This window comes from Octopus bimaculoides, chromosome 10 (assembly GCF_046866305.1).
Source record: "Octopus bimaculoides isolate indiv1 chromosome 10, ASM4686630v1, whole genome shotgun sequence".
NCBI classification, from domain to species: domain Eukaryota; kingdom Metazoa; phylum Mollusca; class Cephalopoda; order Octopoda; family Octopodidae; genus Octopus; species Octopus bimaculoides.
The window spans coordinates 65171958-65198429 of record NC_142937.1 but is presented as its reverse complement, the minus strand read 5'-3'; the positions used below and the strand labels follow the sequence as shown (position 1 = coordinate 65198429).

The 26472-nt window shown below is 34.2% G+C and overlaps 1 protein-coding gene across 1 annotated transcript in view; it reads right to left on the bottom strand.

Moving 5' to 3' along the window:
• Positions 1 to 26472, bottom strand: part of LOC106877714 (dynein axonemal heavy chain 5) — a 435668-nt gene that overhangs the window by 354329 nt on the left and 54867 nt on the right. Inside the window, exons 8-19 of the mRNA XM_089358248.1 lie at positions 24731 to 24805; positions 20563 to 20649; positions 19788 to 19961; positions 17860 to 18049; positions 16245 to 16410; positions 15649 to 15742; positions 14888 to 14986; positions 13462 to 13643; positions 12261 to 12380; positions 10925 to 11126; positions 3843 to 3938; positions 3069 to 3332 (exon numbers count right to left, since the gene is read on the bottom strand). Of these exons, the coding sequence (XP_089214374.1) occupies positions 3069 to 3332; positions 3843 to 3938; positions 10925 to 11126; positions 12261 to 12380; positions 13462 to 13643; positions 14888 to 14986; positions 15649 to 15742; positions 16245 to 16410; positions 17860 to 18049; positions 19788 to 19961; positions 20563 to 20649; positions 24731 to 24805 (1749 nt within the window). The remainder of the gene's footprint in view (positions 1 to 3068; positions 3333 to 3842; positions 3939 to 10924; positions 11127 to 12260; positions 12381 to 13461; positions 13644 to 14887; positions 14987 to 15648; positions 15743 to 16244; positions 16411 to 17859; positions 18050 to 19787; positions 19962 to 20562; positions 20650 to 24730; positions 24806 to 26472) is intronic.

Below are 26472 nucleotides of genomic sequence, written 5' to 3'. Positions count from 1 at the left end.
TGGCATTGGGGAGGTTGGTATGCATGGATGACTGTTGGTCTTCTATAGACAACTTTGCCCAGACTTGTGCCCTGGAGGGTAACTTTCAAGGTGCAATCCCATGGTCATCCATGACCGAAGGGGATCTTTATCCTTGCTTGGCATATCTTTATTTAGGAGCGACTGTAAATATTGACCTAACCCAATCATCTGACCAGCTTTTATTTATCCAGATCAAAGTGCATAGTTTCTGAAAGTATACTGCTATATGCTTATTGCTATTTTTAATTAACTCAGCTGTTGTTTCACTGAAGCCAGAACTTTTTTACTTTTCAGTTCTCTAATTATTTTCTTGAATTCATAGCAGACAGAGTGGTGGTTCATTGGTATCAACAGGATAGTGTATTAATGGTCCTATCACAGTGTTGCCATTCTTCTTATAGAGGTCGTTGCAGTACTGTTTCTGTGATACTTTGACTTCCTCACCTTCACAGAGTGCTTTTCTAATCTCATTTTTGACTGTCAATTGTTAATTTTAAATCTCTTCACTAGATTTTTTACCACCTGGTAAAGACCTACTGCTGTGTTTGTGATGGAATTGACTTCAATACAGCAATAGATACATAGCCATATACATTCACGTGCGCACGCACACACACACACACACACTCATATATGTGTGTAGATTATCAAATATATATCTGTAGATACATATGTACACTCGTCATTTACACATACATTTTTATGCTTGTTTATGACCACGAATATTTTGATATAGCATGCCAGAGCATTGTGTCTAGAATACATAATAACATAACAGCATAAATAAACTGTATCTTATACACAATCAAAGATGTTGCAAACGATGTATAGTCATCTTGAAAGAACTTGATCAAATATTAATATAAAACAATACAGTAATGTACAACATAGCAGCAAAGCTAAGATGAATACTTATGAATAATAACAAAAATACTGTGCAGTAATAATTGATATAGAATCAGTGGTGGTGGTGGTTTTGGTGGGGATGATGATGATGATGATGATGATTTAACTGAACAATTGATTAAATCAGCATAGGTACAAATGGCTAAATGAGTTAAAGCGATAGTGAATTACTGGATGTAAACCCTATATAAAATTAATATTATTAATATCAATATTATTTGTAAGTAGGCTTTAGACTAAATCATATACACATGCACAAACATGTATGTATTTATTTTAGCTATAAAAGTAAAGTAATGTCCTTAGTAGAAAATACTGTAAATGAGTAGGATTTGAAAAAGAAAATCAATATAGGAGCAGGCATGGCTGTGTAGCAAGCTGCTTGCTTCTTAACCTCATGGTCCCAGGTTTAGTCTCACTGCATGGCACCTTGGGCAAATGTCTTCTCTTCTACTATACCTGCAGGCGAACCAAAACTTTGTAAGTGGATTTGGTAGTTGGAAAGTGAAAGAAGCCTGTTGTGTATATGCGTGTGTGTGGTGGTAGTGGGGGAGTTTCAAAGGCAGAAGAACATCTCTGGAAGATGATGAGCAATCTGGAAGACCTGCCACAAGCGTCTTCTCCAGAAATGTGGAGAAAATTCCTCGACTTGTGCATGAAAATCGTTGGAGGACAATCAATGACATTGCTGATGTTGCTGGCATGTCATATGGGTCTGTGGAGGCAATCTTAACCCATTACTTACCAGTGATCTTATATGAGATCACTTAAAAATTACAAATTTCGTAATTATCTGTCAATATTTACACATATCTAACCTTTTTGCTATATCTACTAGGTATATTTCTCTGATATTCAAATGAGGTTTGCTAATTTTTCACCCAATATCTCGCTTATTTCTATTTAAAATGTTATTTTGAAATGTTATTTTGATCATTCCAGCTCAGGCTGTTTTATGCTAGAAATCAAAGTTTCATAAAAAAATTCCAGTTAATAGAATTATGGGAGGTAATGGGTTAATGTCTGAATTGAATATGCAGTGTGTCTCTGCCAAGTTTGTCCCCCATCTGCTGAGCACTGAGCAGAAAGGACATCACATTGATGTCTGTCAAGATCTCCATCAGCATGCAGCTGATGACCCCTCATTCACATCAAGGACCATGTCAGTGATGAGAGTTGGGTGTACCCTGTGATGAAGCAACAGTCAGCACAATGGAAGAGTACTTCATCTCCACGACCAAAGAAGGTACACCAGAGCTGCAACTCAGTCAAGAGCTTGCTCATTGCTTTTTTTCAACATGCATGGTATTATGCATCACAAATTTGTCCCCCAGGGTCAGACCATCAATTGAGAGTTCTATTGTGATGTTTTGAAAAATTTGAGGAAGGACATTCAGCTAAAGTGACTGAATCTGTGGAGTGTGAAGAATCCAATTCTTAATGATGACAATGCACCCTGTCACCAAGCTCTCCTAACTCACGACTTTCTCACCACAATCAACATAGTGTCACTTCTGACCCACTCTGTTCACCAGATTTAGCATCTGTGGACTTCCCCAAAATGAAAATGCAGTTGAAAGGTTGCTGTTTTAACACTGTTTAACACAAAAGGTCCTCAACTCATGGAAAACAACTTCCAGGCCAGATTCCAAAAGTGGCAGGAACATTGGGACCAGTGTATTGCTGTGTAAGGTGACTATTTCGAAAGATATTGTATTAAAAATTAAGTAAATAAGTTATTTTTTATTAAACATAACTAGTCTAGGAACTTTTTGATACCACCCTGTATATTAAGAGTTCCAAGATATAAGGCGGTAAACAGAAGTTTAATGTCTAAATAGTGTCTTACTTATGACATTCTTATGTATAAAATTTTAAAATTCCTGTATTTAAATTTTATTAACTGTTTTTTTTTCTTGTGTTTTGCTAATGCAGATCAAACTGAGTTTTGTTTTTATAAATTTCCTCTCTGTGTTTGTGTGTGCAGGCATTGTTTTCAGCATTAACATGCTAAAGAGTTAAAACATCCTTGAACATAACCACAATTTAAAGAATCAAACAGCATGAATACTGTCAATTTAAGTTGCTGTTTTAGCCTCTAGTTTAATAGTTAAAGTGTAGGAAAATATTGAAAAAATTACCTTCAGAATATCAGGTTTGTTTCTAAACAACTTCATTGGTTCTTCAATTTGCCTGTACAGGTGTCTTACCCAATGAATTCGACCAGTCAAGGGTGGCATGTTTCGTGCAATGGCAGGGTCCATTTTTTGCTTCTGATATAGCCTGCGAACAGCTTCTAAGTCTTTATTGTAATGTCGCAGCAAAGTGTGGTAATGGTCACTGAGGTCAAGTTTAGAATCCTTTACAAGTTCAAATTTCAAGATTAATTCAATAGCCTTTGCTGTCTGCAGAAAAAGATGAACAAGTAGTGACATATATCCAAAACTATAATCAATATTATTAATGTTTAAGAGCTGGATTTTATTTAACTCATTAGCATTCAGATTACTCAGCCAAATGTAATGCTTATTTAATTTATGCACATTGCTTTGAAGTAACCATGTATTATCTCATAGCTTCAGGATTTCAATGATGTGGCTGTTTACTTTTAAAATACCATTGCAGATTAGATGTAAGAGGCTTGATCTGGCTGGTAGAATAAAACTGGTAGAATATTTGAACTGGATATGGCTGGTTTGAATGTGAAAGGGTTATGCAACCAATTATTACTTACCACATTGTACCTAATTTTAGAGTTTGGTATACTATTTAAAAATAAGATGAGATGATTGTTACTGGAATACATTGATTATAGAACTGATTAGTTTTAACTTGGAACAAAATTACAACAACAGCCATCATTGCAGCTAGTCTAATAATAATCTGATAGCAATTAAAAAAAAGGTTTAGCTTACAGGCAAGGAACGTTCCATCCAACCATGAACAAAATGCTGTATTGCCACCCGTATACTATCAGTCTGTGAGAGGAAATCTGCATAATCCTGATCAAACTGAAAATATTTAAAAAGAAGCTATAAATCTTATGTTAACAGTTGAGATGAAATGGTTTAGTAGATAGCATACTGGAATTTCTAGCTTGTTAGTCATATGCTCAGAATTGCTGCAAGTATTTTGTTGTACTTCTAGTCAAGGTAATTTTACATTGCTATTGCTGGCTTAGTAGTATTGAAATGGTAACAATATTTTTTTATGAAAGTTATCTGCAATAAACTGTTGCCATGTTTAGTGAGCAAATATATTCCTTTCTTCTTGTTTCCTTCAGCTCTTAGTGAAGTCATAAATGTACCATCATGATATATAGAATGTTTTGGGTATTTCAAACCTGGTGAAGGCCATCACTTTCTGGGCTTGATTATAGCCAACTTCTTCCAGAGCGAAATTAAGAAAGAGAACAAGAATTGCCTCCAGTATAGGAACTGGTATTTTATTTATTGACTCCAAAGAGGTGAAAGTCAATGTTCTCCACAGTGATATTCAATCTCAGAGTGCAGAAAGCTAAACTGAAAGAGAATTCAAGATCTTGCATTATAGATTCTTGTCTCTCATGAAAGATAACTACCCTTTAATAAATACCAATAAGAACCACACAAAATATTAGCAAAAAGATGGAATAAACTAATAAACGATAGAATAAACTGCAATATAATAAACATCACAACTTTTGTATCTTCAATGTTTTTCCTATCTTAAACATGGAAGATGAATTTTCCAGTTTGTTTGCAATTTTCATTTCCTTCTGTATATGACATTTTGAAAACTATTTTGCATCCAATGAAACTGGCTTTGCAAAAATATTTATTTGTGTATATTATGGTTAATATTTTTAATTTCTGAGGCTAACCACTTATATGTAAAATAGGAAAATGCGACATTGTTTTCAGTTGGATGTATTAATTCCAGCAGAGTAGAAAATAGAATATTTAGCCTAAGAGTACAAATATACAGGGTAAGAATCTATAATGTGCCACATTGAATAACTTGAAAAAAAGTGTTTTGCCACTCTTTTCCAACCCTTCTCTCCCTCTTTCGTCTCCCTCTCACCCATTTCACTCTTCAAGATTCTTACTCAGTAAAACCTTACCCGGCAACCATTAAATTCTCAAATAGTGTGGTGAGACCAAAATTTGACTAATTTCTAATTCATCAGTAAACCATGAAATAAACTAAGATAACTATGATTTGCCATTTTTCATGAATGAAACAAACAGTTGAGAGAAAAAATGGTGCCACGATCTTTCTGAAGAAGTTATAATAAATCAAAAACAGCTATATTTAAAATATAAACAACATACAAAAGATAGATTATTAGTAAGATTATAACTAAGACACTATACCAAGCTTAAGAGGTTGTCCTTAGAAGTGCTGTGATTTACAACAGCAAATGTCACAAAAAGTTCTAACTGGTGTATTTGATTACATTTGCATACAGTTTGAGAAATGGTTTAGTGAACAGAGTTGTATAATGCCCCAGCACAATCTAACCAATAATTTTACATATTCTATTCCCTTTCACTACATCTTGTTCTAGTTATTGAGTTTATTATACTTCTTTTTATTCCTGTACAAATAGATGTGCATATATGATATATGTATGATGTTTGTGCGTATATGTGTGTGTGTATATGTGTGTATGTGTGTGTGTGTGTGTGTGTGTGTGCATGTGTGTGTGTGGAAGAGGTAGACCCAGGAAAAAGCATGATCTTCGAACATTGGGCATCATGGAGTTTATAAGTGACTGAGACCTTTGGCAATATGCCATGCTTGAGAAGGCTCGTCAAGCCAAGTGAAAGCGTTACCAATGCCAGTGCCACGTAACCGACACCTGTTGCTGGCAGCATGTAAAAAAACATCTATTACACTCTTGGAGTGGTTGGTATTAAGAAGGGTATCCAGTCATAGTAACCAGATTGGAACCTGGTGTAGCTCTCAAGCTTACCACTTTCAGTCAAACCATTTAACCCATGCCAACATGGAAAGCAGATGCTAAATGATGATGATGATGATGATGATGATTATATATAATATTTTGCTTAGGCATTGCAATGCTAATAACCTGACATTAGAACTCAATACTGGTGATTGTTTTCATTAAGGAAATGTACAGGCAGAATTGTTAGCACATTGGACAAAATGCTTAGCAGCACTTCCAGCCCTTTCTTTCAAATCCCATCAAAGTTAACTTTGTCTTTATCCCTTTGGGGACTAATGAAATAAAGTACCACTCAAGTGCTAGTGTTGATGTAACCAATTTATGTTCTCTCTTCCAAACTGCTGGCCTTGTGCTGAAGTCAGAATTATTATTTGGTGAACTGCCAGAGCTGCTATCACTCCGGGCAAAATGCTTAGCAGTATTTTGTACATCTTTACACATTCTTATTTCAAACTTTGCCAAAGTTAGCTTTGCCTTTCCTCCTTCTGGGGTCAATAGAATAAGTACGAGTTGAGTACTTGGGTCGATGTAATTGACTTAATCCCATCCTCCAAAATTGCTGGCCTTGAGTCAAAATTTGAAACTGCTATTACCATAAAAAAAAAAAAAAATCACCCTTTCTGAACATTTTTCTGACAACATTACTTGAGGGGATTTGAACCCATAATTATCAACAAACTGTCAGGTAATCAATCAGAGAGTTCTTACTAATCTGCAAGTGGCTCAAATACTTATTTTATAAACATAAATATGATCATTTAGAGTTAAGTATGTTTATCAAACCACTCCTCGATGAGATAAGAATTCCTCTTAATCCTTAGCCTATTAGGTTGACGATTCTCTCACTTTTGCTACCTAGTTACAGAATTTTAAGATTTAGTAGTACAAAAAACAAAATCTTGATATACACATGAACACAGAGTTATTTGTCGGCATACCAAACATTTAACAGTTTGAAATAGTACTTTGAGGTATTGGCTGAGTTCAACTCTTACGTCTCTAACCAGCAGAACTAACATCCATCCATCCATACATACGGACAGACAGACAAGCATACAGACAGCTATACAGATAGACATACATGCAGACAGATAGACAGACATAGTGAGAGAGAGAGACAAACAGACAGGTGTACAGACAGATATAGAGACACAGACAAGTATAAAGACCGACAGTGACAGACACACAGACAGACATAGAGACATACATACATACATATGGAAAGACAGACATACATACATACATATGGAAAGACAGACATACATGCAGACAGACTGACGGACAGCAAGCAGACGGACAGACAGACAGGCAGACAGACGGACAGGTATAAATATCCATTTATCTATCTTTTGCTTTCCTGTTTTCTCTCTTTATAAATGAATGCTTTTCTCTAAATCATTCTTTCCTCTTCTCCTCCTTTTTCTTGCTCTTTTGTTACTTTCTTTCTCTATATCTTTTGCTTCTCTTAGCCCTCTCCACTTTTGTTTATTTTCCTCCAATGCTACTCTTTTCCAACCCATCTCTCCCTCTTTCCTCTCCCTCTCACCCATTTCACTCTTCAAGATTCTTACTCAGTAAAACCTTACCTGGCAACCATTAAATTCTCAAATAGTGTGGTGAGACCAAAAGCTATTCTGATTATTGAGTGGCGTCTCAAATTCTATTCTTTGTAGCACAGTTTTGCTGGCAAGAAATACTAAACAATATGAGTGCTTGTCACAAGTAGTGAGTGTGTGTGTGTGAGTGTGTGTGTGTGTGTGTGTGTGCGTGTGTGCGTGCGTGCGTGCGTGTGTGAATGATCTTGTATCTTTTATTTTTTACTTGTTTCTGTCATTTGGCTACGGGACAGGGTTTTAGCTGAACAAATCAACCCAGGACTTATTTTTTTGCTTAAAGTCTGGTACTTATTCTATCAGTTTCTTTTGCCAAACCACTAAGTTACAGGGACATAAACATACCAACACCAGTTGTCAAGTGGTACGGGGGGGGGGGGGGCAACAGCGATACAAAGACACACACATAGATATATACATTTATGTATCCGATGGTCTTCTTTCAGTTTCCATCTACCAAATCAAACTCAAAAGGCTTTGGTCAGCCCAAGGCTATAGTAGAAGACACTTACCCAAGATGCCACACAGAGGTACTGAACGCAGAAAACCATGTGGTTAGGAAGCAAGTTTCTTACCACACAGTTACGCCTCCACCTATGGACATGGTCTAATTCTTTTTAAAATGTGTAAACCAAAATCAAATTGCAAATATGTTTATGCATACAGCCTCTGAGCAGTGATTTTATGCAAATACACAAAACCTAATGTAAAAGTTGATAAAAACTGACAGTATCATAGGAAGTGTGTTGAAGAGGGGCATCTACACAAATACATAAGCAATTGACTCCTCCATTAAAACTGTTGTGTGCTCATAACACATGTTGATGATGTTAATGTTTAATTTTCAACAATGTAGGAAAGCAAGCTAAGAGTTATGTTCTCACCCTAGGAACACAATTAATTAATATGGTAACTATTTAGAATTAAAAACAAAAAAAACTGAAAAACAAAATTATAAATAAGTTAAGATATAACATATTAAAAGGGATCTCTTCTTGGGATGCAATTTGCACTTCTATCAGAGATGCAACAACAGTGAGAAGTATATACTTTATTAAAATCATTTTACAGAATTAAATTATTCTTTTATCTTATACTGTAGCCATGCTGGGGCACTGCCATGAAGAACTTTTTGTTGAATGAATCTATCCCATGACTTAATTTTTTTAAAGCCTGGTATTTATTCTATCAGTTTCTTTTGTCGAACTGTTTAGTTATGGGAATGTAAGCAAACCAAAATTGGTTGTTCAATGGTGTTGGGGGATAAACACAGACATTAACACACACACACATACAAGGGGATTCTTTCAGTTTCTGTTTCCCAAATCTGCTCTCAAGGCTTTGGTCAGTCTGAGGCTATAGAAAGAGACACTTGCCCAAGGTTCCACAGAGTGTGACTGATTGCAGAACTGTGTGGTTAGGAAGCAAGCTTCTTACCACACTGGTCTAATTCTTAAAAATAACTTTATTTTATGAAACATCGCCGCCGCCGCCGCCGTCAATTAATGTCTGTTTTCCATGCTTTCATAGGTAGGATGGTTTGAAAGGATTTGGCAAACCGTAGAGCTGCACCAGGCTCCCTTTATCTGTTCTGGCATGGTTTCTACAGCTGGATGCCTTTCCTAATGCCAACTGCTTTATAGAGTGTACTGCGTGCTTTTTATGCAGCCCCAGCCCCAGTGGAATCACCGAATACTTGCATGACAAAGATCCACTTGGTTGGGAGAGGGAATGTTATTGAGGGAGTGGTAGTCGAAAGGTTAAAGTATAACCGAGGGATAGGTGTTTTACTATAGAGGAAATACTTGGCTACCCTAGCAGGAAAAGAAAGGAGAGGAAAGAGAGATAGAGTTAGAGAGGAAGATAAAAAGACAGACAAAGTGAAAGAGAGAGAAACAGATGGTGGTAGAGATCTATCAAGACATACCCACAAAGTACAGTTGTGGTGGGGGGAGGTAACTATAAGTAGTACAGAGGGGATAGAAGTGGATGTTACATAACAGTGAGAGGGAAGATGTTAAGAGATGTGGGAAGAGGTGACTGTCACAAATGATAGTGAGAGAAACTGGAGTGACAGGGGTTGGTTGTAGAAAAGATATGTGAGGGCATAAAGAGGGGAGAAGTATGCAAAGGAGAGGGGAAGGGCATGTAACTGGTGGTGGTCGTGGGTGGGGAGGATATGTTGGCAAGATAGGTTGTGGGGAGAGTTTAAAAATTGTCTAAAACACACCAAGAATTTTGTTTCCCCTGAAAAAGCGATTATGACCAAGAACTGTGTCTTCATTCCATTTGCAATGACATTTTTGCATGAATCTGGATTCCATTTGCCAATCAAGATTAAATCTAAGGAATTACCAGAATCCACAGATAGGTCCACAGATTGAATCAGCTAGCAAATTCCACATTTGATAAAGTCAAGAATGGGAAGCATGAACAAATTAGTTGTGAACATAAATTCAATATCTTTGAATTTTTGTTCACAATGAGTTCACTGTTTACAGTTTTCTTTTTTCTAACTGCTCGATTTACATTTGCATTTTATGCATTGAACCAAAAGCTTATTTTCTGAGTTCTAATTTCTATATCAGCAGCTGTAGTAGTAGTATGGGAGCATGTACTGTAACATCATGTTGATGCATCCACTATTTGCTGGTAATTCCCTCCTTCTGACAGATGACAGCTTTGCACCACTCAGGCAACAACTCTCCGACCTCATAGGTCTGTTTGGGTCGTCACTGCTGGTGGGAGTTTTATGAAGTCAGAGTGCAAATCCTACCTCATCCTCTTTTAGTCTATGTTTGTATGTGAACATGTACAAATGCTACTGGGTATAAACCCCTAGATTACCAAGTTAATCATGCAGCTTTGCTTTACTGTGTATATATTTGTGTAAAACTGTTAATGTTTTAGATGAAAACTGAAAGAAGCCCATTGCTGATATGTATGTGTGTATATTTGTGTAAGGGATTTTATATTTCTCTTGTGTCTATACATGTATTTCACTTATTTACTGAAAGCAATGGCTTCACTAATAGTGTCATTCATTTGCATTTGCAGCCCACAGCAAAAGTATGACCCGGCTTAACAGCATGAGTTGTCATGTTATGATATCTTTGAAGACAAAAGGCTTGTTTTGGTGTTGTTTGTTTCCAGTTCTTCAGTTTGGTGCTTGACAGACTGGGAGATCATTACCTCATATGAAAACAGAAATGGTAGAGAGGAGGCTGATAGGAAGGGCATCCTGCCATGGAAAACTCTACCCAACATATTCTCATCTGTGCCATGTAAGTATTGAGAAGTAAATACTGAAATGACGACGATATAGACATTCAAGTACAGCAATGTACTTAAAAGCAATTTTTAAACTTATGGAACTAATGAAATAATAATAATAATAATAAAATAATTTGATCATAAATGTTATAATTCTAACCTCTGTTTTTCTGTGATCCAAAATGTCATAATTCTTCTTTTTCACGGATTCCACAATGGTTTTGTACTTGACCACAATGGTATCAATGCCTTCTATCTTAATGTCTTGAAGCACTGAAAATGCTGTCATTATATTAACCATTTCATTGACACGTTCAAGACGTTTGCAAAATGCATCAAATTTGCCAAATATGTAGTTTTCACTGAATAACAAAACATGACATTAACTAGATTAGATTAACTATAGAACAGAGAATAGTACAGACACACACACACAGGTGTGTGTGAGTGTATGTTCCATAAATTTTTTTTTTTTTAGTTGGTGAATTGTAGTGAAAAATATAAGAAGCAAATTGCACAGAAATTTTATATTGGACAAAATATATATATATGAAATTAAATATTTACACAGTTGACCACTTTTGCCTGTGCTAATCATGACTAAGAAGTTAGTGATCATGTTACAATTTCATGCAATAATAAGACGTTTTCACTCCACATTAGCTATTCATGAACACTCAAAATCTCAACTCCAATAAATGATTTATTATTATTTCTTCAAGGTGCAGTGTTGCAGAATCAAACTTGGAATCATTTAGTTGCAAAACAGACTTCTTAACCTTATGCCCATGCTTGCATCCATTCCAGTTTGGTTTGTGTACTTATTCTCACCTATGATCATAAATATTATGAAATGACCAAAAGAATGTAACTGTGAATACAAGTGGCCAAAATGAAGTTCTTCTGAAGGATTTCTGGGGGTAATGTTACTCAAGGGAGTGTGTAGTTCAGTGATCAGGGAGTCTCTCCAGACTGAGTCACTACTTTTCTGCATTAAGAGGTCACAGCCCTGGTACTATGGACTGGATTAGAATATCACAGGAAAGAAGGGCAAGATGGATTCTTCAAGGTGAGCAACCAGTAGAGAACCTAGAGGCAGACCGAGAACAAGATGGTTAGATAATATCTATAGACTCAGTTGGTCATGTTTGAAAATCTAAAGACAATTACTTCTGAAAACAGATGAAAGAGATGCCTGAAGACTCTGCCATCCAACAATATTGGGCAGAGACATTGGATAGATATTCCATATATGTGAGGGTCATCATGCACCATTATTTGATGTGTTACTAAAATAAGAATTGATCTTTTGTCATTGTACAATCATTAATAAACACTTTGTCTTAGAGTTGGCACTCTAATGCATGAGTATATTTAAAGGCCCATTCTCAGAAGAGGAAACATAGCCAAAGTTACAGTTATCTTTCTTCTTAGTTTTCCATTCAATGTTATTCTAAAATATTTAATAAATTAAATATTTTATGCATATTTTATACCTGAATTCAAATTGTTTTTCAGCTGGATTGGCTTGCAAGCGCTGCTTGGTCTTCTGGAAGTGTTCTTGGTATTTTTCATTCAAATGTATACAATTCCTCAACATTGGGATCAAAACTTCTCTGAAAAGAAAACCAAATGAGGATGAAAATAAATATTTGGATTTGGAATTCGATTCTGTCAGATGTGCTTTAACTTTGAACAAATTAAAATCAAAGATGATGCAGCCACATTCATCCATGTGTTATATTTCAGGTGTGTTCAATGAAGTATTGAAAGATTTCGCTTAAAACTGCTCAGAACTTTCCGGACAACCTAGTTTAAGACAAAGCAGAGGTTTTAAACCTGGCAATGGAGTAAGTCTATCAGCCAAATAGGCCACAGTTTTCAGCTCAGAAAGCAAACTGCCAAAACAAATACTGCAGGTACTTATTTGATGTTTTGATGTGTCTTACAAATTAACAATAGTTTGTGTTTACCTTGGATATGTATTTTGTAAAAATTAAGTGAGGGTTCATTAATTCTGCTACCGTTGTAGTTAGCACTTCTTCCCATTGTTACATAGGTTGCCATATCAAACCACTAACAAACTAAGCCAAAATTATGCTTGCAAAAATATTTGAACACTACAAAGTGCCTAAGGACAAACCTTCTTTTCTTTTAACCTAGTAACTTGCGTAGATGTTTAAATATTCTGAAGCTCTTCATTAATGAAAAGAACAATATTCCATCACCTTCTGGGTAGACTTTTGATAAATAAATGCACTTGTGGCAAAAATGAAATAAAGAAATTCATTTAAATATTTAACTGTTACTTATTTTATCATCCTCTAAAGCAGTGCTTCTCATCTATTTTTTTATTTGTGGACCCCTTTGATTCCAGTTTTACTAGTATAGACCCTCCTAGCCATTCAAAAAATCAGGTTATATTTTTATAATCAAATATTATTAGGAATTGTATTAAAAAATTGTTTAAATATTTTGTGAATTGTAGAATTATAACAAATTTATAGTTATAATAACGATTTTCAATGCTGGCACAAATTTTGGGGAGGGGGGTACTTTATTTTATTGACTCAGAAGAATGAAAGAAAACGTTGACCCTGGCAGAATTTGAACTCAGAATATAATATAAGAGATACTTCACCAGACGTTCTTAATGATGGCAGCGGCGGTGGTGGTGATGATGTTGATGATATTTACCTTTTGTGGTCCCATATTCTGCTGACATCACCCAAAAGGTACACCTTACATGTTGCTATCATCTGATTGGTTATTTTCACAAATAGAGATGTCATGCGCTCTGAAGTATTATAATACTGGGAAATACAGTAGATCATGCGAACAGCATTAATGAGGCTGGGGATGTGTTCCACAATTGTTACCTGTGAATGAGAAGAAAATGTTTCAATGGCAAAATTTAGTACCTCCTGATGTTATGTTCATAGTGTTACTACAGGTACAATGCACCAAATGTACTACGTCAAATATACTTTACTACGCTAAAGGCGCATGGCTCAGTGGTTAGAGTGTTGGACTCCCAATCATGAGTAGTGAGTTCAATTCCCAGACTGGATTCTAAGTTATGTTCTTGAGCAAGACACTTTATTTCACATTGCTCCAGTTCACTCAGCTGTAGAAATGAGTTGCAGTGTTATTGGTGCCAAGCTGTATCAGCCTTTGCCTTTCCCTTGGATAATATAGGTAGCATGGAGAGGGGAGGCTGGTATGCATGGGCAACTGCTGACCTTCTATAAACAACCTTGGCTGAGCTTGTGCCTTGGAGAGGAACCTTCTAGGTGCAATCTCATGGTCGTTCTTGACCGAAGGGGGTCTCTACCCAATGTCAAAATGTATTCAATTTCCATTCTCAGGGTTCTATATCTTGTCTTCAGTGATTTCTACACTATAGCATTGCCTTGGAAACCAGATCATAAAACATTATTAAAAGTAACAATGTTGGGAATTCTGAAGTATAAAGTAATAACAAAACCAGATATACTTAAGAATGCCTTCACTAATGACACCTTATTTCATGGATTATGAGATTGCCTCAGCACAGTGCTGAGCAACCTGTTAAAATAGCAGCCAAATCACTTTCACTACACTCTAAACTTTTGAAAAAGGAGGGACACATTGCATAGTATTGTCTTAATACCTGATAAAAAGATTTTACAATCATGTTTCAAAATTCTTTGATCATTGATCTACTCAGTCAGAACTGACTTGGGGTTAAACAACAGCAGTTCACTTCAGCAGTCACATTGTCCCAAGGAAATGCAGTACTCACTTAAGGAGATACTGCCTACTTAAGAAGATATATACCTGGTACTCTCTTGATTATGATGACAAAGGTTGCAGTTGATCCAGTCAATGGAATACCTTGCTCATGGAATTAATGCGCAAGCGGTTGAGCACTCCACAGACATGTATACCTTTAATGTAGTTCTGAAGGAGATTCAGTATGACACAGGGATGTGACAAGGATGGTCCTTTGAAATACAGGCCCTATTCATTTTTGCCAGCTGAGTGAACCTAAGCTATATATTATACACTCTTTTCATGCACCACACAGAAACAAAAAAAAAATATTTCTTCAATAAACAGCTTTCAAATTTTTCAAATTTACCGGATTACACTTGATTAAAGATCCAAAGAATTTCTCCAGAGTATACAGGTATTTCACATTATCTTTTGCTTCATTTGCTGCATCAGTAATACGGCCATCCTGGAATAATTAATGACAAGAAAATGTCTTAGTAATCCCGTACGACAAAATCTCTCAAGAAAATGAACTTTATCTTAAAAATGAACTGTTTCATTAAGCAAGCCTTGTACTTTGAGAGACATTTTTATTTGTTTTAAATACCTTTATTTATGTCAAAGAAATATGACTTATAAAATAAATTACTTAATTTTTCATCATCCAAAATATAATGCACCAAAGGTTTGTGGAAACCCAGCTGTAGAGAAATTTTGCTGAAGATATTTTAGCTATAGGAAAATTTGTCCAAAAAATTGTGGCTAATGGTGGTCTGTATCAGTAAAAATTGTGTTTATTATTAATATGTAAAGTTTGATTTTTCAACATTTCAGACAAAGTCCTTCTTCAGCAAGAAAGAAAACTTTTTCTTCTTCCTGAATCCATGTATATCTTCAATGTATTCATCAAACATTAGCTTTCTAAACTGAATGTTAACTAATATATTTTTCTTAAATTTCACTTGGAGTGGTTGGCATTAGGAAGAGCATCCAGCTGTAGAAACACTGCCAAATCAGATTGGAGCCTGGTGTAGCCATCTGGTTCACCAGTCCTCAATCAAATCGTCCAACCCATGCTAGCATGGAAAGCAGACGTTAAACGATGATGATGATGATGATGATACCTACCAGTTCTTTCCATCTTTTCAAACTTTTAGACTTTGCTGCTTGTAAAACACCAACCACAGTTTTCACTTTCTTGCTTTTAATCTGTTCCAAAAGACTAAAGAGAAAACATAAGAAGTAGAACATATTTCATAAATGTGATCGGTAATTGAAACACTAGTGTTTATAATTTAACATGCTGTTGTAAGGTATTGCAGTGGGAAATACAGAGTAAAAAAGATGGTAGAAGTATAAAAACAAAAAAGACATGTCTGTAATTTCATATGAGCAAAATGTTATTGCAGTATTAATACTAGAAGAGAAAAATGGTAAGGGAACATAAAAGCAAACCATTGGCCAAAAGATGTTGCTGATTGACTTACAATTTTATTGAATGCAAAGTAGTTGACGGTTGCTCCAAAAAATATAACTGTAGCATCAACTCTATGTCTTTTATAGCAATAGTCTAGGAAAGTTGAATTTACAGCTTCATCAAAGAGAAGTTCAACTCTAATAAGATGCTATATTTAGTTTGCAGTTAAGAGAATCATTTCAGTAAGGTAAAAAAAAAAAAAAAAATGGACATATTGATAAATAAAAGGAAATTTAAGTTTGATTACTTGTTGAATTTTGACATCCTATTCTTCCAGTGAATAAGCTCAGCAGTTGGTCCTATGTCATCAGCTTCTCGTCTCATTTGTTCACTTTCAGCTAATACTTGTTCAATTTGGTTTGCCCAGATACCCAAAAGCTCTTCAAACTTATCAACAGACTCAGAATTGCCAGCTAGTAAAGTTTAATAAAAACAAAAAACAAAAAAAAAACAGAAGGGAAACAAAATGAATTGATTATTAGTTGCTGGTTAGTTTATTAAGCAATTATGTTAGTTAGATTATTAAGCTGTTTGCTATTACAGTTTAATGTTATTTAAGCACTGAACGGATGTTCTTGAGTACATTAATTTAAATCCAGTTTATGATTCAATCTATAGTTCTTTGCTAAATCTGAAGGTTTTCATAATGGTTACAGTGAACAGAGATTCTAGTCTCAATTGATGTTCAACAACCTTGTATTCATTTTTCTCTTCAAATTTATTTTTAAGTGTCTGGGCCTACAGAAGTGATTAAAGACACTTATTTTGTTATGATTACATAAAGGGTTAGAAGTTTTCTAGATCAGATGGCCAACCAAAAGTAAAATGGTTTAGTAGCTGTTATTTATTTAATGTGTGTTATCTAAGGTCTTAGTATTTAAAAAAATAATTAAACACATAGTTACTAGTAACCTTGTAAATTAGAAAAAAAAACAAACAAACAAAAGAAACTAAATATAAATATTGTTATAATTGGGGATGGTCATATTTTGCCAATTAAACATATGCACTACAACAATATCCATTTCAACACACAATTTCACATCAAGAATCTTGCATAACAAATACATAAACATAAATATAAGTATTTTGGTGTCATTTAACCAACAACTCCAAATTCATTGTAATCGAATTCAAAGTGTAGTGTATGGTGAGATGTTCTTTAGTATCACTTGGTGATGTAGATATGTTACACCACCTATTTGTTATGTCATGCTTTGTATTAAAAAATGAGCTATAAATGTAGTCCAATTGATGTGCTTGTTAATCTGAGGTTTTCTCCATTTTCTGATCATTTGTATATATATATCAAAGGACATACCAGGTATGTCTACCTGCTGGAAATAACAGCCAAAACTCTGATCTAAATTGCTGACAAAAACGGGATTATTTACTCAGTATATATATATATATATATATATATATATATATATATATATATACTAGTGAGTGGAAAAATGAAAGAAAAGGACATTCAATACATTTAGTAGGAGTTACATGTATAATTTAAAACAGAAGCCTGAAAGAGTTGGGCTTCTGTTAGGGGCCCACAAAACTGGAAGTTGTAACACGGAACTGAATCAAACTGTTTTAAATAATAATAATAACAGTATATATACATATATATATGTACACATACACACACACACACACACACATATGCATACACACACATACACAGAACAGGCTTCTGCACAGTTTCTACTTATCAATTCCGCTCACAAAACAGGAAAATCTGAGACTACAAAAGAAACATGCCCAAAATGTACTGCAGTGGGACTGAACCCAAAATTCTGTGATAGCAAAATGAACTTCTCACCATCACCACATAATTGTATAGCAAAAGCAATAGCCAAATATACCTGCAGCTTGGTAGTCTTGAGGGCAGTCCAAGCCACTTATCAACTGACCATATCCATTTTCTACTAAAGCCAGCTGTCCTTCCAAAACATTTATGGAACTGTTCACACTTCCAGAAAATCGTTCAAGTTGTTCTAAAAACTCTCCTACTTTGGTTTCTGGTCCATTTCCATTTGAGAGGGATCCCCAAGACTACAAAGCAAATAAACCATTACTGATAGAAGTTTATCATCCTCATCACCACTACCACAACTACTATCACCACCACCACCATCGTCGTCGTTATCATCATCATCAGCAGCAGCAGCAGCAGCAGAATCAATACTACTATCATTATTATAATTATCAAATATTGTAATATAACGTCAGTGTGCATTTAAGACAAAATGTAGAGAAAAAAATCAAGGAATAAGAGCTATCACATGTTGTATGCAAGAGAGAAGCTTGCACTGGTAATGTCATGTGAGGCATGTGGATGTGGATGGAACTCATGGAAGAGGGAGATCCAGGAAGATGTGGGGGTCAAGTAGTGAAGACAAATCTCAAACTGTTGAGCCCCACAGTGGAGATGACAAAGGACTGAGATCGTGCTTGAGAAGACCTATTTCAGTTAAACTGAGGTCATAAAAGCATACCATTAATATCAATGTCCTTACACCCAACCTCTACATCTCAAGCCTTTCCAGTAACTCATCTTTGCAACACCCATCCCTCCTTTACCATTATAACTACAACACTATTTCTTCAAATATAAATTAGAAGCAGCTCCAGGTAGATAAACAAAATTGAACACACATACACGAAGAATGTGGGTTCAATTTTGTTTATATACCTTAAACTGTGTCAAATTCATATTTGAATTTTTTTCATGACATAAAACATTGGGCCATGCCAGCAGATAGTGTTTAAACCATTTAACATAGTCATAGTCGGCAATGTGGCTTGCAGCAGACCTTGTTTGGTATGCAACATTGATAGATTACAACAATGATGAAACATTAATGTTTGTTGTTCCGAAAAGGGACCTATATGAGTTGTTTCACTTGACTATGACTTACTTTCAGATGGTTTTTACACCAGGCACATAGAAAATATATTCTCTTATGCCTAAAGACCACAGCTGACCCACAAACTAACAACACACATACCTTGTGTATATGTGTTCGATTTTCACTATTTCTTCAATTGCTGTAAATTATATTTTTAACTAAACATCCATATAGACATCACTTTATCTCTCTCTTGCTTCCATCAGATAATGCTTTTGATACTGAAAAGTTCCTTCTTTATTCAGCTTGTTTTTTTAACATACTATAAATCTCTTTATTATAAATAGAATAAGAAATAGAAAATGTTACGCCTGTAACTTTTTTTAATAATTAATTTGCTTATAAGTGAAATAATTTCAACTGGGAATTGAAACAGGATTATTAGCTCTGTATGCCGAGAACTGACCATCATGTTTCTACCACACCTTAGTTACGACTACACTCTTTTTGTTTTGTAAATATATGGTTAATTGATCCAACTCCAATATTTCACTGACATTTTTTTTTATTGAACAATATATCAATATTTTGCTGATGTTAATTTAGCAGAAATAGATACAATTAAGAATAAACACACTGTGGTGTTTAAAAACATCAATAAAAAAATAAACTAATTCAACAACATCATGATGCATTAAAATAAAACATTAAAATAAATTGGCTAATTCAAAGATTTTTTTGGTGAAATTATTAATCAGTGTGCAAAGAGGTAAAAAGTGATTTGTCTTCCTTTTTAGTGGGATTTAAAATGGCATAAAAATTGTTACCAGATGTTTTTTTTATAAAGGATAAGTACACAGCTTAAAATTACAAAAATGAATAAATTTCTGTCTTCGATAATGCCTTAACATTTTGATCTTGAGTCAAAGATTTTGGTATACCTCAAGAGACTTTAAGGAATCAAGAATTATCTTATTCAGGTGTTCTCCAATTCCTGGTAATATTTTCTCTTTCCGGCAATCCAACACTCCAAATGACACGTTCTGAGATATGTTACTATCTGTGACAGCTTTGTGGAAAGTCTTCAAGAAATAGCAACAGATGCCATTGACGTGCTATAATAAAGATATAATTAACCAAGTATGAAGATGAGAGAGGTGGAGAAGAACAGTGAAAAAGTTCTAGACAGAAAATTTTAAAATAATGTTTAATATATACAGAATATAACTCACACAGTAACTTTAATTTTTCAAGCAAATGTGTCCAATGGCTGACCACAAATTACCAAAAGATGGATCTTATATTCTAATACAGTTTCACCCCAGTTTAAGCATTTCTGGGAGGGTCTATGCTAAAAAAATTTCCAGTTATAACCATTCCATCTTCTTTTATTTTTAAGATAGTAGAGCCAAAATGAATCCTGCAAGACATTCTATTTGAAGCTTTTATGAACTTTTCTAAGCTACTCTCTTGCCAATGATAATAACAACTAAAATAATGTCTATCACTCACCCACACTCATACCACCAGTGATATAAACTCTATCATGTATTCATTTAGCTGTAAAACATGAGACAGTTTATGCAGCCACCTGAAACTTGCAAAATCATACAACCACAAGCTGTTCTAAAAATATAGATGCAATAAAAAAGATAACTAGCTAGTGTAATATGTTAATTTCCATTGTTTAATTTCTAAGAAAATCAAACATCTCACCTCTGTACTTCCTGTTAAAATACTCAGTTTTTTACATGTCTGTTGATGTTGGCTGCCAGACTCATTTTTATTATATAAACTATCTCGCTGTTAATAAAAAAACACAATATGAAAAATATTTAGATCAAAAAGCAAAAAAAAAAAATATCACACCAGCAAACATCTCTTACTTTTACCATAATTCAACAGTCACTCATTCCTTCATCTTAACATTACTTTTTCCATTCAACTATAGGTTGGAAAAGAGAGTTATATGATTATTATTATTATGGATGGGTTCCAACCAAGACTGTAGCAACAAATTTCACCTATCACACTTCTTCTCAGTCCATCATTGCTGCCTGAAGGTTCTGGATACATTTCAGGACTGTGTCTGCAATCAAGTTGTCTATGTAAAAGTGACAATCAATTCCTCTTCTTACATCGCCATGAACTGAGTTCCACAAAACTAATTTCAGAGTTATGCAAGGAACGATTTTATGGTTAGATGTCCCTCTTATTACATACCTGTTTTTTTTAAGTAAAGGACTTTTTATACCAATGTCCTTCAAAGCACAGAGCAACTGTTTATGTCAGCAAGGAATGCCAACATCATTATTATTTTTGCTCCAGCAGTGATATGCTTAGAATATCAATTGTTATGCACACTCCCTCTCTCTCTTGCTTACATACACACATATGATAGATCTCTTGTAGTTTCCATCAACCAAATTCATTCCTAAGTTACTGATTGGTTCTGGGCTATAATAAAAGATACTTGCCCAAGGTGCTATGTAGCATAAACGATATAGGAATGCAAATAAGGACATATGGAAGAAAATCAATATATATTTCCTCCATATGTTCTTTTATCTGAATTCATACTTTTACATTTAAAAATGGATTCTTTCCTCAATCCTGCATTAATCTTCAAACATGCACACATGTAAAACATACAGGTAAAAACATGCATACATTTATATATATATATGTGTGTGTGTGTGTGTGTGTGTGTGTGTGTGTGTGTGTGTGTGTGTGTGTGTGTGTGTGTGTGTGTGTGTGTGTGTGTGTGTGTGTGTGTGTGTGTGTGTGTGTGTGTGTGTGTGTGTGTGTGTGTGTGTGTGTTTCTTTTAGATATAGCTAGATGCATCCTAGACATTGGACTTAATGATATGCAAAGATACCAAATATTAGACTAATTCTTTGCTGCATGCCTCCAATTAATTTTTAATCAATTTAAATTTCAAAGTTTTCTCCTTTGTCTTCTTTGGGGAAAAAATGCCATTGTCACTAATGTCTTTTCCTTCCATTATAAATTTCATTTCAGTTTATCAAAATTCCCTTTTGACTCACAAACTAAGTGTATTAGCTTACCCTTAGCAAATCTTTTACATATTCCTAAAAGTTGTTTTTAATACAGGCACATGATGAGAATCTTTTTTGTTTTTGGTAAAGAAGTTGATTATATCAACTTTTGCACATGACTGGTGTGTATTTTATTGACCCCAGGATGATGAAAGGCAATGTTGGCTACAGCGGGATTTGAACTCAGAATATGAAGAGCCAGAAGAAATACCACAAAATATTTTATCCAATAGTATTTTATCCAACATAAACAATTCTGTTAGTTTATCGTCTTTATATATTCCTAATAATGAAGTAGATATTTTTCATTTATTAAGAAATTTGCATGTGCATGTGTGCATATATTCACAAATTTTTATAAGCTCTATAAGGTTACATCATTAATATGCTATCATACCTGAAAGAAAAAAAATCTGAACATGCTCATTACCTGTCATTGACAATGTAATATGGCCATTGTTGATTAATGACTTTCTGTCTTGCCAATGCTACACACGTCTTTCTCTGCACAAGCTCAGGCAAGTTATCCTGGCACTGTCTGGTCTGGTCTGCTTTGATCTGGTACTAAAGTCTCCACTCTATCAGTTTTGTTAGTAGTGTTAGTCCAGGGTGGAAAACATCAACAAGCACTGAACTGCATGACATTTATTAAATTCTTTATCCAAAACAAACAATACAAAGTCTGCAAATTGAACTCATGGACTAGAAGATCAGTGCTCAGCCAATTCAGACATTGTGCAACTTATTGTTAAGGATATTTGGTTCATTAGTCAAATGATCTGACTAATGTCTTCTTCCTCTAAGACATAATGAGTAATGTCTTTCTTCTTCCTCTAAGACATAACTGGAAAAAATGGAGGATTTGAACCTTATAGGGAGAATTGTAGAATTGCTGTCTTCCACACTCATAGGCTTGCCCTTTCAAGTACCAGTGCTATTCAAAAAGCACCTGTGCTGGTGCTACATTAACACACCTGTGCCGGTGCTGTGTAAATGTACTCACGCCAGTGGCATGTAAGAAGCACCCGAAACATTCTGTTAGGTGGTTGGCATTAGAAAAAGCATCCAATCGTAGAAACCATGTCACAACAGACAGTTGGAGTCTGGACAGCTCCCTGCTAACTAGCTCTATGTCAAACACTGTCCAGCCCAGGTCAGCATGGTAAGTAGACATTAAATGATGATGATGATGATAATGATTTTGAAGCTGATGTTTACTTAAGCAAACATTCAACCTTTTACTTTTCCTCACAACAGTATATTTTCCCTGACAGAGTTTGCATCTATGATAAAAATGTGTTGAGGAAAGTCTGCTGTTGGAAAAAGAAAAAGTTTAAGGATGGCCAAAAAGTATCTCTAAAAGGCTTCAACTTTGTGATTAACTCTTGAAGATTTCTGTCCCCAAATCAACATAATCAGTTTGGCCCACATTGGTACCCAAACATCTGAAAGACTAAAGAATGCTTCTGTAAAGCATTCATTTCACAAATTTATAGCCACCAGTAACCCAAGTACCACAAATTCCCATACATGCTCTGCAAGTGGTCCAGATTGGCTTCATGAGCCAGCTCTACATTTTCCAAATTATACTTATAAGCCAATCCTGAGACTTTGACTATTTCAGAAATAAAGAATAAACATGAAGAGTAGAATGTTAGCAAAAATGGTGAATACAGTGGCATGAGTTAGTAATGCTAAATACCAGTATTACAATAAAAATCATTCTTGAGATAGAAGTTCTGAGAAACATGTCGAACACCAATGTATTCAATAGATAATAGATAAAACTTCTAACTCAAGGAAAAATATTAGTAAATTATTGGTGCAGGAACAGTATTTTGTTTCAATATTATAGAATATATATCTATAGATTTGTATACAATGCTATGTAATAGAAAGATGTAAACACCTCTGGTTTTATATATAATATCCTTGTGGACAGAAAGAAGAGAAAGAGTGAACGAGTTTAAATCTTTTGTTGAGATTTCATTAGTAAACAATTAGTCTCTTTCACTGTCCATGGAAACCCAATATTATTTAGGATTTTGATTACACTGAATAAACCAATTTGCATATATAATGCATTCTTTGCAATTTTTTTAATAATAAATTACTGGTGTTGTAATTTCATTTTGTTTCAATGATATTCTGTAAAACATGATATATGTATAGATTTTAGCCAACATTGTATGTAAGAAACAACTTTGTCTTTACACCTGATTAAAGAGGGTACTCAATTGTAGATGAAATCCTCTCATACAATTGAAAGTAATCCAGCTGATCCCACTTTTCTATCTACAGATGAAATGTGTATAAAGACAATCTGATTGTCACATACAGTATTAGCTAAAACCAATAGATCAATAGCAATATTTATATTCTATAGTACGGTCTATCAGAGTATCACATATAAGTTTCTTCAGTCAGTCTGATGCATATATTCATTTTAAAAAGGTAGACCAAGACAAGCAGAAGTATCTTATTTAAAGACACATCAAAATACCTGCAATCCAAGAAGTCTAATAATTTACTCAAAGTGTCTGGAACCCTCATTAACTGCCATATGTGGTCAGTGTTAAAAAAGTGAACGTTCAGGTAGTATTCAGATGTCCTGAACAGCAGTTCACAATTGCAGTATCTCACAGTATTTAGATTAAGGAGTAAAATTCTGCATTACTAAAATGTACAGTGAATCTCTCATATGTTATATCCCTTTACTACAGTGTCCTGTAGAATACTATTGAGAAAATTGATAAATGTGAAATTTCATTCTTGTCATTAAAATTTAACTCAGCTGGAAGAAATGTATTATGTATGTACTCACTCGCAAATATGCTTGATAAAAAAATATCAGCTTTTTCCGACCATTTGCATCAAAAAATTCCTCAATAGTATCAAACTGCAAAAGAATAATGACAACCAATATTTTTAGAAATATTTGTTTGATTTAAAATTTTCTCAATATAATATTTAATCAATCTGAATATTATGTTATATGCAGCTTTGAAACATTATTTGAAGCAGTCTACAGCATATAGAAGAAAACAATTGATCTTGACTTCATATTATGGATGTAATCAGTTCCATGTTTGGGTGAAAACTCAGATAAAGTACAATATTTATTCATATATAATTAACAACTTTCCAGATTTTTAAAACTAAATATAAAGGATGCACATACATGCAAACTAAATGTTACCTATTTTTCCAACCAGATGTGTTACTATATTGTGGATGGGCTGATTGAAATAAGTTTGTTATAACTGGTATCCAAACTAACTGGTGTGTAATAAAAAGTTAAACATATCAATGTTACATTTTTCTGATTGTAATAATATACTAAATGTTCGTCACAGCTGGCAGAAACATGTTTCATGGAACTAATCCCCTCAAGCTTCAGAACAGAAGGCCAAAATATAATACTGCCATTATAGAAAATACTTCTTGAAGCAATCAAGAAGCAATACATACAGATATTATCATTATCAAAATGTAAACTGAGAATATAAAAAAATTCTGTTCCTGAAATACTGTAATTATTATAATGAACGGTCACTATTGAAATAAACAAGTTTTTGACGAAAGTATTTAAATAGAAATATTTACATTCTGCATTATGCTTTTTATATCATTTTTAGCTAATTGACCATTTATAGTTTGAATTAACAGCAGATACACTTTTACAGTAAAATTCTAAGGTAAAATTTGAATTTGCTTATTGATATGAAGATAAACAAAATTTTACACAGTATGTTAGACAGCAATTATAATAAAACTGACTAAACACTTTGTTTTCAATACAGCATAATACTAAAGAAAAAGAGTGTACAGTATATGCAGAAGAATTTTTTTCTGGAGTCTGATAACTCAAAATAACTGATGGACTTTATTCATGAGTGCACATTACATATTAATAAATACTGCGCTGTAATGTATTGCATGATATACCTTGATTTTTTGCATTAGTCTGAAGGATTTTCTGTAATTTCATTGGAGTTATAGATATTCTTATGTTATCAAAAATAAGGACAGTTTTATAAATTATAAGAATGGCATATCTGTTCAAATAACCAGATAAAAAGAATAAGTTTCTTGTATAAAGAGTTCGACTTAGTATTTAACGATAAAATTTAATCTTGACCAATAGATTGAAACCAGTAAGTCGTAGACGTGAAGGTGCATGTTATCCACAGAAAAGCATGGGTCCCAACAGTATGTAAGCATATAGGCACTTGGATCAACATAACCGACAACATTTTTGCTGATCACATTTTTCTCTAATTCACTGGATGAAGTAATGAAAGCTATAAAAATTTAATTACAGAATAAAGAAACTATATAAAAACACTACAATAATAATTACAAAACACTTAATGATTGATATGTAATTATCATTATTCCAGAACTTCTATCACAATATTCAGAAAAAAACTGAGTTGTATAAAGATTTCTTGATTTCTGTTGTTATTATGCTTATTTCTCATCCTGCTTAAAGCAACATAAAACTAATTTTATTCCAACTCACTCATATTTTAATTATCACACTAACACTAGTTCTTTGCCTGT